At 39.1% G+C, this 13,073-nt stretch overlaps 1 protein-coding gene across 1 annotated transcript in view; it reads left to right on the forward strand.

Moving 5' to 3' along the window:
• The window catches only part of LOC147684257 (putative cation-transporting ATPase 13A4), a 301,484-nt gene extending 300,249 nt beyond the window's left edge, over positions 1-1,235 (forward strand). Inside the window, exon 30 of the mRNA XM_086944654.1 lies at positions 80-1,235. Within this exon, the coding sequence (XP_086800780.1) occupies positions 80-277 (198 nt within the window). The 3' untranslated portion in view covers positions 278-1,235. The remainder of the gene's footprint in view (positions 1-79) is intronic.
• Positions 1,236-13,073: the final 11,838 nt, after the last annotated feature.

Raw genomic sequence — 13,073 nt, forward strand, 5'->3', positions numbered from 1 at the left:
TTAAATGTGTTTGATTTTGCAATAGATTGAATGGAAATATATAGTTTGTTCAATCTAACACATGCCTTTTATTTTCTAGACATACATTGTTGATAATCGCAAATTCTGGATCACCATGAAGACATTATTTAAGTACAAACCTAAAAGTAAATATAGGATATTGGAGAAATCCTTAGAGATGGACCCGAACTGGCCACCGCTAAATTTGACAAAATTTGCAGAGCCAATCAATGACGAACTCGAAAGCAAAATAGGACTTTTGGAGCTCAGTGTGTGAGAATAATGGAAGAAAGCTCAACGTGACGCAGGGCATCCTCACATGTCTGTCATATGCAGAACCTTCCGAAATGTACTGAATAAAAAAGGACAAATATTTTGTTAGAACTCACATTTTTCAATATAGGTGATCCTGTCTTGCTTCCATCTGCTTTGAAGGTTTGTCTGCATTACTGAAAAGTACAGTAGAGCTACTGTCCAACAAAGAAGCACAGAACAGTCTTCATTTTAAGCAACCATTTAGCAAAGTGATCCGATCCTATCTCTCTCCAGCAGCCGCCATATCTGCCTTCTTGAAGAAACCTCAAGGTCTACTCCAGTCCATTCATACATGAAAATCCCAGCATTTGGGAACAGTCCAGGCACGAAGAGCTGGTGCTTCACTGTTCCTTTGTGCACCGCCTTCAGTTCACTACCTCTCAGCCCTGGTCTACAGCTCCATGACAATGCAGCAAGATGTAAAATGTTTTTCTTGTATCCCTTAATCTAAAGCTGAATTCTGATGCCAATGTGATAATCTTTTGTGCTTTGTGAAAACGAATATGTTTATTACGTGTCTGTAAACATAACTATCACATCCTACTATAAAACAATACCCGTTACAATAGTCCAAAGATTATATTTCATATCACCGTCATAATACATTTGAACTAATTTCAGAAAATGCTGCTTAAAGACTCAAAGATTATCCTAACACGGCTTAAGGACTCTAGAAGAGAAACAACTGGGTCCATCCGCATGAGGCCTAATTAATCTGATTGATTCTCACTCCAAGCATTTAAGCCCTTGTGCTCACTATCTTGCTATGTAGCGTTCTTTGTACCTATGGCAAATGATACACACATCAGCAAAGCTAATAAATCTCAGTTTAAAGTGCGAATAATTTATATTTCTCAAGCTTACTGTTCTTCGTGGCACTGAAAACATAGGCAATAAAAATATACAAATATAGGTGATATAAAAAATGACAGGTTACGTGTGGCACTTTACAAAGAGTTTGTGCACATATATGATGATTATGTTAACACATTAATGCCAGAAAGATTGCTTTTGTAAATTTTTTTAATAGTTTGCTGATTGATATTTTGTGATCTGCATTTTTCAAAATGAGACAGGATTGAATGTACCAACAAGCAGCAGGAACAAGTTCTGAAAGATTTACTTGTATGTGACCTTTCCGTATACATCCAAATCTAATGGATCATTGGTCCTAATAAAGGGTGTATGTCCATTTGGGCGAGTAAGACTTTGAGTGACACATATACCTACTGAAATTCAACAGCGGAGTGATAATCTCCTCTATGTGTTACAACATTCTTTTAACCCTACCAGATGACCCTACTAAGTACGGTATCACTGTGGCAACCTATTAGATAACTTTAACCACAGCTTCTTCACTAAATCCCTCAAGCTTTCATTATGAAGAGATACCTTTTTTGGTTGAGCTTGTCGAGATGCATGCTCATCATGATAAAGGACTCGAAAATGAAGCATTCCTCAAATATTAGGTGGATATACTCCATTTAAAGTCTATAGGGGTGAGATGAATATTAAACTTGAGGTCTTCTCTCCACCCCTGTCCATGGTGGATCTCATAAGCAATGTTAAATCAGGCTCGCCACTGGACCCATGTCCCCACGTATCCTTAAATTAGTACCCAACCTAATAGCCCCAGTACTCAGCAACATCTGCTCTTCCGTATTCCAGACAGGTGTTTTTCCCCTTGTCTGGAAAAAAGCTATTGTGACACCTCTCTTAAAAAAACCCGCTCTAAACCCTTTAGAGCCAAAAAACTACCGCCCTATCGCCTCTCTCCCCTACCCTTCCAAAATAATCGAAAAGGTCATGAACCAACAGCTGTCGACCTTTATTGACCAGAATGGTCTACTTGACAACACGCAGTTTGGTTTTAGGAAGGGCCATGGGACGGAGACTGCCTTGATAAAAGCTGCCGAGGAGGTCAGGACTATCATGGATAAGGGTGGTGCAGCCATCCTGATACTCCTAGACTTATCCGCGGCCTTCGACACGGTTGATCACACCATCTTGATCGACCGTGTCGCCGCCCTAGGCATTCAGGGCAGGGCAAGAACAACACTAGCATCCTTCCTGGCCAACCGAGTACAGTCTGTTAAGATGGGATGCTTCTGCTCTCCTGATTTCACTCTCCCGTGTGGTGTTCCCCAGGGCTCCTCGCTAAGTCCGACACTCTTTAACATCTTTGTGTCGGACTTGGCGAGGGTAATCAAGTCGTTCGGCATTGGCTTAACATCTTATGCCGACGACACACAGCTGGTCCTGGAGATACACAAAAACGGTGAAGCAGTGGCAGCGAACTTTCAGGAGGGCATGAAGGCCATTAGCTCATGGATGAACCGGAATTGCTTAAAGCTAAACTCCGACAAGACGGAGGTGATGGTTTTTGGCGAACTGACTCCGTCTTGGTCTCCGGTCTGGTGGCCCTCGGAATTGGGAGCTCCCCCATCACCTGTAACCAAGGTGAAAAACTTGGGCGTGCTTTTTGATAATAAGCTCACGTTTTTAAGCCATGCCAACGCGGTGGTGTCAGCCTCCTTCTTTACCCTGAGAATGGTGAAGAAACTGCTCCCTTTTCTTCCCTCAACCGCAGGCAAAACCTTAATGTCCTCCCTGGTGTTATCTAGGGTGGATTATTGCAATGGTCTATTGCTTAACGCACAAGAGCAAGTTCTGAGCAAATTACAGCTTGTCCAGAACGCTGCTGCAAGAATTCTCATGGGTATACCTAAGCATGCTTCTATTTCTCCTACAATTCGTGAGCTCCACTGGTTACCAATAAGAAGCCGGATAAAGTTTAAGGCCATGTGTATCATTCACAAGGCCTTAAACAATAATGGACCTGATTTTTTCAAAAGTGCATTCAAACTGTACAAATCCAGTCGAACACTACGCTCTTCTTCGGCCCAACAGCTCCAAATCCCACGCACAAAAAAAGTATCTTGGGGAGATAGACGCTTTGTAGTGGCAGCATCAAAATTATGGAATCAGATCGCCTCCTCTGTTAAAAATCAGTCGTCATTACTCTCATTTCGCAAACACCTCAAGACCTGGCTCTTTAACCAGTAAGACGTCAGTGGAACCCCTGCAATCTGCAAACTCCAGCGCCGAGACACCGAAAGGTATTTGCGCGCTTTAGAAATTTAAAAAATAAATAAATAAATAAATAAATATTGGATCAGAATTTCAGATTGACTTTCATGATAGCTTTGTTTTATTGTGTTATAATTTTTTATTGACATTTTGAGAATTTCATTATCAGTACAATAAAGTTAATAATAACAATTTGAATGATATGAATAAATATACAAAATATATGGAAAAGAAAAAGAGAAAATGCATATATGATAAATACTATGAACCAATACAACTATAAAGAAAAATGGTAAGGTATACAGTGGTATAAATATGGTGTGAGAAACGTTAATTCTTTAAATAATGCAAGCAACATATATAAGAAATATAAAAGGCTTAAAGAATCATTTATAAGTTAACTCAATAGATATATAAATTGAGTATAAAGCTTAAACATTATATACAGCTACAAATATAGAAAATAGTAACATGACAAATCTCCTTAGCCCTCGAGGAGTAATCATTTGTAAAATTGAAAATTGTAAAATATAACAAGGAAAGGGTATTGACTAGAATATAGAAAAATAGTTGATATAAGAATTAATAGAGCATATCAATAGAAGTTATATGAAGAGAAATGAGATGTCAATAAGAAATAGTAATTCTAAAAGAATAGAAAAAAATTTGAAAAGAGAGAGTAATAAGATAATAGAATAATAAAATAATAATACAACAAAACTATAAGTTAGTATATTAATAAGAAAGCATGAGAACCGGGGGGGAGGGAGGGGAGGGAGGAAGAAAGAAAGTATATTGTCAAAAGTCAGATCAAGGGGTATCAGTATCCACTCCTGGAGTGTTGTCATCAATATCCATGCCACTATTCAGATTCAGGAAAGGTGACCAAACGCGAAGAAATATGTCAGTTTGATTTTGAAGATTATAAATTATTCTTTCATGTGATGCTGTTTGGAACATAGCTGTCAACCATTCTTCTTTCGACGAAGGAGATGGATATTTCCAATGGGGTAGAATACATATTTTTGCTGAGGCCATTGCTGTGTGAAAAAGACGACATTGGGGTGTGGTGAGTTTTGGAGATAACTGAAGGTCATGAAGGATGATAACAGCAGGAGTGAAAGGAAGATGTAAAGGAATAGTAGAAGATTAGATTTTTCCCACATATGCCCAGAAAGGTTGAATAAATGGACAGTCACATATAATGTGTGCTGAGTCACAGTTCGTATTATCACATCTCCAGCAATTGCCATGGGAAATTAAACCAGCTTTATTTAATCTTGCAGGAGACCAATGCCAATCATGAAGAATCTCAAATAGACAAAATTTAAGTCGAGCTTCACGGGTTCCTTTAACTAGATTCTCTATCATTGTCTCCCATGCATCAGTATGTAAGAAATTGAAAGTCGTGACTGCCATTTAAATTGCAGTGTCGGTGTTAGAGGTTGAGAAAAAAGATGTGTTGTGAAAACTCTGTATAAACCAGATATCACTCCTTTATGTTTTCCCCAGGTATTTAGGTTTGATACTATCTGTGAATTTGACAGCACCAGAGAATGTGAACCTAATTGTTCCAAACATTACTTGAGCTGGTTATATTTTAGGGATTGATGTGATGAAAGACCGAATTCCTCTTGTATTTGTTTGAATGTTTTAAAGTCACCATTATAAAACATTTGATCTAATGTTTGAATTCCTGATGCTTCCCATAATGGCCAGGATAACACCTTCTTATTAATACGAACACCGGAATTATTCCATATGGGTGCCTTTTCAAGTATATGGGAGTTTAAATCTAATAAACGGTGTGCTCTTTGCCACGAGTTGAACATAGCTGATAGGATTGGGTTTGCGGGTTTTTGACAAGCAATTTTTGTGCTATAAAGTGCAGAAATATCAGAGCACAAAGATAAAACATGACGTTCTAAACGGACCCATTGTGGAACATCAGAGACTCTTGGTAACATATATGATAATTGAGAAATCTGCAATGCTAAGTTATAACGTTCAATGGATGGAAGGCTCATACCCCCAGAAGAATGATGAGCCTTTAATTTAGTCACAGCCAAACGAGGTTTATTGAGTCCCATACAAAAGTTTTTATTTTAGAATCTGTGAGTCTCAAAGTAGACCTTGTTTGATAGAACGACAGCCTGACGAGACCCTATGTCTTTAATACTATTAGACGCAGAAAAAGCTTTCAATAGGGTCTCGTGGGGCTTTCTTTGGACAACAATGTATAAACTCAACTTTGGGCAAAAGTATATAGGGGGACTGAAAGCGCTATATAAAAACCCAGTCATAAAAGTAAGAGTAGCGGGGGAACAGAGTGAAAATATTAACATCAAGCGAGGAACTAGACAGGGCTGTCCCTGTTCACCGTTGCTCTTTGCCTGCTACATTGACTCTTTCATAAGACATATAGAAAGAAATAGGCTCATATGTCCTATCGTATTGAATGGATATGAGACAAAAATCTTGGGTTATGCAGATGACCGAGCAATTACGTCACCTACCCCAGCAACAGCGCTAGTGGAAATAGAAAAAGAGTCAAAAAAATATGGGCTTTGGTCTGGGTACAAACTAAACCAGACTAAAACACAGATAGTCATTAACCAATTTGCCATAATGGATGATGTTAGAGTTATAGATTCGGCTGTCTACTTGGGTATAACTATAACATCTAATTTGTCTAAGCTAGTGGAGGAAAACCTTACTCCGGTAATCAGAAAGGCTAATCAAAGTAGACAAGGTCAGTTCTCTATGTGATCCAAGGGTTGCACAAACTGACTATTTGTCTAAGCTCTGCAAGGTTTGTTTCACACCCACATATGACATGGGTGAACTTAATTCAATGATATGCGGTTTTCAAAGAATTCCAGCGCTGGCGTTTGACACGGGGGACCTGCGGTGGACGCTACTTGTCGTTAAGAACGAGTGGACTTGGCAGCTTATTAGGGTTGCTCAGCTCTCTCAAGTAACACTTTATCTCTATTTAGAAACGGAATTCTTTGAAAACCGCATATCCTTGTTGCTTCAGTATACTAAAATTGCCTTGGAACCTCATCTTATATATTCGATCGACATCTTACTCATATTCAGCACGTACTCTTGTGCGTTCCTTGTTGCCCTGACGAAGCTCCCAAGGTGGGGAGCGAAACGCGTTGGCTGTCCTGTGCACCCCAAAAAAAACAAAAAGATCAATTAAAGAAGAATTTATTTTCAGAACACTTTGCCTTTGTGATTTACTTCTTATCTAGTGCTGCCTCTACAAGCCTTTTTTCAGTTAAATAGAGGCAGTTGAACAGAAAAAGTCCCTAAACGGAAGCAGACAAGTACTAGGGCTGATCTACAGAGCCCACAGAGTATATACACATATAAGAATATAATATGTATATATTAAAGTATACACAAGAGGTCTTGAATGCTCAACCTAATAAAAGGAACATTTCTTACAAAGTAAAAATGTAATCTAAAAAACCTGACCCTATAAAATATACTTCTATGCGCTACGCTAAGAGAGCTTGGTGTAGTATAATTTGTTTCTAGATTTTCTTTTTGAGAATCAGCCCACAGCATACCTGTTTACAGCAAAGCAATGTTCTTGTCGAAAGTCAGGGAGATTGTGTTTCCTGCGAAGGGTAAACGCATATCGCATCAGCTACTTTCCTCCCAGATTTGGGGGCTCAATATCAGCTTTCAGTAGAAAGGGTGATACAGCAGCATCTCTGACAGTCAAGGTCGTATCTTGCATGATCATTTGGAGCAAAGGACTTCTATTGCAAGAGGTCAAGTGGCAGCCCTTTTACACTATATCTTATCTAGGATGGAATTTCCATTGTCACCTTAGAAAGGTCTGACATAATAAATGAGTATCAAGGTGCTAGTCTTGCATTCTTATAAACAAATAAAGTAAAACATATCACATTTCAGACTACACTCGCTTGGTTATTATGCTTGTTTGACCTTAAAATAGAGATAGCAAAGCACTTGTTCCTGACTGATGAAGATGGTGCACTTTCCAAACCTTTCAAAAGCTGCACCTCTTCAAACAACAAAGGAAAGTGTACTGTAGGACGAAGAATGTACTGTCCCCAGGGTAGCAATGACCTTGCGCTACCCCGCTCTCTGCTTCACAATACAGGCGGTAACCCACCTGAACTATCAAGGGGGATTAGAGATCCCATCGCAGGTGGACACAGTTAGTGACTACACCTGCCTGCCTGCAGGGTGATGTCTGGGGCATCCATAGGACCCTCTTTCTCTCACCCAGAAGGCTGGCTTTCGAAAGTGCATTGAAAGTGTGCCACCTTTTTGTGGCACACTTTCAGTGCGCTTCCTAAAGGCATGTTTTCCAGGTCAGTAATATGTTGGGGCCACAGCCTCATGCGAATGAGGGAACGTCGCTCATGATAGGTCTGGGGCTACATGTGCGCCAGTGCTATCAGTATTACAGAAGGGACGCATAAGCATCCGTGGCCTCCTTCTGTAATACCATGGTGCCTCTGGGAGATCAAGCCTGTTGCGCCCCGGGGCCACAATATAAAATACGGTCTCCATTGTCTAATCAATGTCATTGTCTGAGTGACCTGCACTTACACTGCTTCTAGGAAAGATGAGGGCAGATAACACCGGCTTCAAAGCAGGCATGTAGCTGATTCTGCAAAAATCCAGAAAAATTTATTCTCAGCCCGTTGAAAATTGAGTCAGTCTTATATTCTTTATGTCAGAAGAACTATTCATCACTTGTGTGTTCCATAAATGTGCAAGCAGATACATCGCTCATGCGTATATAATCTTTCTGCAGTCACAAGTGCAAGTGGTTAGATTAGAAAATGTCTTGAAGAGCCTGTGAACTAAGATATGAGGAGCCATCTGCAGTGAACATTCAATGCTCAACATTAGAGGCTGTTTGGATGACTTTTCAATGGCAGGGCTTATCCTGCGTAAAGTGTTCATAGACAGAACATCCCAAGCATATTTCCCACAATACAAACCATGTTCTTAGAAATGACATGTTTACCTGTTGAAAAGATTACATACTTTTTTCTACTCTGGCAATGTACAACACATCTAAAGTCCAGGACCTAATTACTCACTGGTGCTGACTGCTACTTCTCCTCTCTTCATGGTGGCTCCACGCTCTCGCCTCTTCTAGTGACCATCTGTTTATTAATCTCTCACTGCTTCCAAAATGATCAAGTGCAATGGCAGTGCTACACATCACATCTGCAATGCAACTCTCAGACATTGTGAAAGCACAAGAAGCAAGCACAGGCAGCTGACAGAAGAGTTCAGGAGTGCAAATGTGAAAAGATCAGCCCAATATTGTGTGAGCTCCACTGTCTTCCCACTAATGTTAAAATGCAATTACAGCTTTGCCACCTAGATTACAAACCCATATACCAAAATATTTGCTAATATAATAAAACTGTTCACTGTTTCTTGTTGGATCAGAGATCTAAGGGGAAGTGGTTCTCTCCAACTGGACCAGAATTCTGCCCTAATGCAATCTTTCACAGGCACTATTACCTCTGATTGAAATGTATTAACCCTCAGCATTAGGAAATCACATCTCCCCTATTTTCAGAAGACATTTGAAACCAATATTACTACAATTTCTGATGAGTTATTATCTTTCTTTCACTGTCTTGCTATTTGGACTTGCACTGCTTGCTGCAAAGCAGTTGTTCAAGCTTGAGGCATATCTCTCCTTATTTTACAATTATAGGCTTTCTGGATTTCCCTTAAAAATGCACTTTCTTGACCCTCTCACACCAAAAAATCAGTCAATATGCCAATGTGAGACAGAGAACATGGTGAACTGTACTCAAGAACACTAGGAACTATGAATATATTTTCAAGATATATTAAAATAAAAACCCTTTCCTAGTGTATACAAAATGAAAAATGAACTATTGTGAAAATAAGCACAATAGTTGCAATGAAACTTGTCAGGAAGCAGACTAGAAAGTACTGTAACATTATGACAGTACCATTAAGCTTCTTTACATCAATATCTGAACCCCACCTTTTGCTTGGCTAATTTGAGAAACAGCAATAAAAGAGTTTCATAGATGGTTCATACAGGCACATATTTTCTGGAAGGAATGTTTAGTAAAGAAACAGCAGCTGCTGCTCTTGACTCTGTGTCAACGCGGCTATGCCAGGTACGTCAAGTAAAGGACTCAGTGTGCCTCTCCTTGCAGCCTTCACCAAGTAAAGGTGCTATGGCTTTTTCAATGTCTTTTCCATGGAGCACAGTTCAGCTCTATCTATTAATGCTCTATTGCAGTTCTATCTGAAAAGTGTTAAACCTTTGCAAAATATCAATTAGTATGAGACCCCTCCACCTTTTCATTACATTCTGTGAAGCGTTGTTTATTGTTTCTAAAGGGTCACTAAGAAACAAAGATGTTAAATTCTATGAAACCGTAGTGTTCATTATATACAGATATTAACTAGGAAAGCATTTCAAAACCTGAAAAACAAGATGAATTATCATGTTGCAATGAACAACAATATTAGTTCTTATAGATTTATATCTGAAACATACACCTAAATAAAGAAACATAATTAATTTTAGAGAAAGAAAGATAGAATATAAACTGTAGGACCCTTAGATTAGCACTTCTGACATTTTTCTATATTTTAAGATTTTCGTTACATGTAAAACATCTAAAAATCTCATGGTCCTGGTGCGCTACGTAAATGTTTTAAATAAATAAATAAAACATACATTTAGACAAACAACCATGACTAAGTACTCCTTTGAAATGAGTCAGAGGATGTAGTGGGAAGATGACATTTCTATTGGTGGCCTAAGTTAGAGAATTCTCTGAGAATAATCTTACATAATAATAAAAGGTGTGTGACCATTTGAAATCAATGTGTATCTTTCAAACTATTAAGACAGAATTTATTTAACCTATAAATGAATTGGTAAATAGGTGTTTTCTACCATAGTGAAAAAGAATACTAGCTATAACCTAGGGATTTTCTATTTTTCATTGGTGGGGCGGTGGTTACTATGTTTGTTTGAGAGCTTCCATCTTCCCACGTTATTCGATGGGGAGACCGCCTTTCACTGACAGGTTCTTCTGCTTTCAGGAAATTCCCTGATCTGGAAAGATGCCTAAGGTACTTAGCTGCCATGATGGCTGTTCTTTCACTTTCTAACCCCTCTTTTGTGCAAAGCTACAGACTCTACCTCTTGGTTTTCCAGGCAGTGACACATACTAGGATGTCTACCATGCTCTTTGGAATAGTATGTTGTGGGAATATTGAGTGGTGCTCCAAGAACAATCCTTTATGAGACTAGTTCCAATCTGTTGGGATGCCTAGCAGCCACAGTCAAGCTGCCACCCTCCTCATAATGGCCCTGCTGACATAAACCACACCCACAGACCCAATATAATACGCTGCTTATATTACCTTCAGTGGCTGAGTGTGGAGTATTTTGCCCCACACCAAACTTCACCTATTGTAAGTCATTGCTCCTCACCACATTCATCATGACTAATACATTTGCTATTACATACTCTGAATATAAGTCATAAAAGTCACACTTCCTCACATTTAGGTGAAAGATATGAGCAATATTGGCTGAGCCAATATGTGGAAAAATCCATGTTACACTGTATTGGATCATAACAAAACAATACGAAGTTGACTGGGTGTCATGTTTGACTCCAAGCTGCATTGCAGCCCCTGCTAAATGGGAATATGTCTGACCTCATTAGGACCGATGCCGCAGTTTGGAAGTTTGCTTCCAGACTGGGCAGGAGGCCAATAAAGGCATTAATAGAAGTTTATTTGGTGAAATGTGTTTCGAAAGCCTCTTATGAGAGAGAAATTTGGGGATACACCGAGCATGATTCTTCGAAGGTGGTCGAAAATAAATTCTTACGGTGTCTTCTTTGTGTCCCCCAGTGTATCCCCTCCTATATAGTCCACAAAGAACTAGTAGTTAATTATCTTATAGATACAATAGCCCTTCAACCCCTTTTCTGTTGAGTTGATATTTGGACCAAAGAAGGATCTCAGCTAAACAAAGAGGTTCTGCTTTATTGCCTTTCCCTTGACCATGCTCACTCTTACCCCTGGTTCAAATGTATTAAGGTAACGTGTCATAGTTTTGAAAGGGGTGTGCTGTTTACCAGTCTGGGGGGATTGACAAGAACGATTGTAACTGGGCCAATGAAAACCTCTTGAAACAAAGACCCCTAGAAAGAGAGCACACAGGTCTTCAGAAGATGCTGGGACAAGGCTCTGTGCTGCTGAAAACCACCCAATTCACGGAGCCTTACTTCACAACCGAATAAAGTGAATATTGAATTGAATTGAGTGAGGTTCTGTGTAGGATCAGGCAATCAGGGGGCACAACAAAATATACTGAAAGGGGCAAGCAGAGGATTCAATCCTTTAGGATCTTCACGCCTCACTCGTCAATACCAAAGTAATCCAACAGTAAATATACTGTAAAACTAATGCTTTGGTTCTGCAGTGGATTGTGCATCTCTACCCTGTCTGTATCACCACTCTCTCAGAAGAAATTCTGTGCATTGGAATGAACAGAAAGAGGTTTAGCAAAGAGTGTGCAATTACTGGCAAGGAAAGAAAATCAACAACATAAGGCAATCACATCCATCTACCTTGAATCTGATAATGCTAAGTTGCTGGCAAACTGATATTCAGATAGGACACTGCCAGGAAGACTACTATGTGATATTAATGTATTGATTCAGATCTTGACTAAGATCAACAATATTAACAATAGGAATAAGAAATGTATAATTTATAATTCACAACTCTACAATTATACAGCTTTCTTAAAACAGATTTGAAAGAATTAAAAACATTATAACATACAACTCTTTTGGAGGGGACATTGCCAATGTTAACAATTCATCATATTTTAAAAATTTATATTTGTTATTCAGTGTTTTTAAAAAGCAATTTCTGACATCCACCACCGCCGGGTCCGGACACAAGCTGAGTACATGTTTTAAGTCTTGAACCCCCATTGCAGAGATCACAAAATAATGTTCTCCGCCATACCAATGTTTAGTAAAAACCTTTAAAGGTAAAATTCCCAATCTTAACATTATTGTTAAATAACGCACATTATGTCCCAACAAAACTGATAAATATTTTTGAGTATGCTTAATAGACGTGTTATCACAGTAGGACCTGTATGTTTTTAGTGTAAGACAGAGGGTGATATTGCTGGAATAACATAGTTTAATCACAGCATGTTTAAAAACAGCTTAATTTGGGATGGAGTCCACTGGCGGAGAGCCTCAAATTGTGATTAAAAGTGTAAGGAAGGGATTTGGCATTGAAAGCTTCCTACTGTAGTAAATCTCTTAGGATGCCCAGTGCTGCATGAATGAATTGGTAAGCCCATCTAATGACATTCGCCAACGCGTTAAAAAAGATAGTTGTTAGGGTGAATTCAAGCCTCAGTGCCTGGATAAGAACTGCCAGGCTTAAATAGGATACCTTCTGGAGTTGCTTGCCGTCATATTGGTTCACAATCGACGAATGATGAAGGGGGATATACTCAAGAGCATAGGATAGGCTAGGTGGGATCTTTGCACAGTGGATCTCTAAGAGAGCATTAAAGAGGTGCTTGTTAGAGGCATTCTAACAATATTTTAAGGCAC

Source organism: Lissotriton vulgaris, chromosome 11 (assembly GCF_964263255.1).
Source record: "Lissotriton vulgaris chromosome 11, aLisVul1.2, whole genome shotgun sequence".
Taxonomy (NCBI): domain Eukaryota; kingdom Metazoa; phylum Chordata; class Amphibia; order Caudata; family Salamandridae; genus Lissotriton; species Lissotriton vulgaris.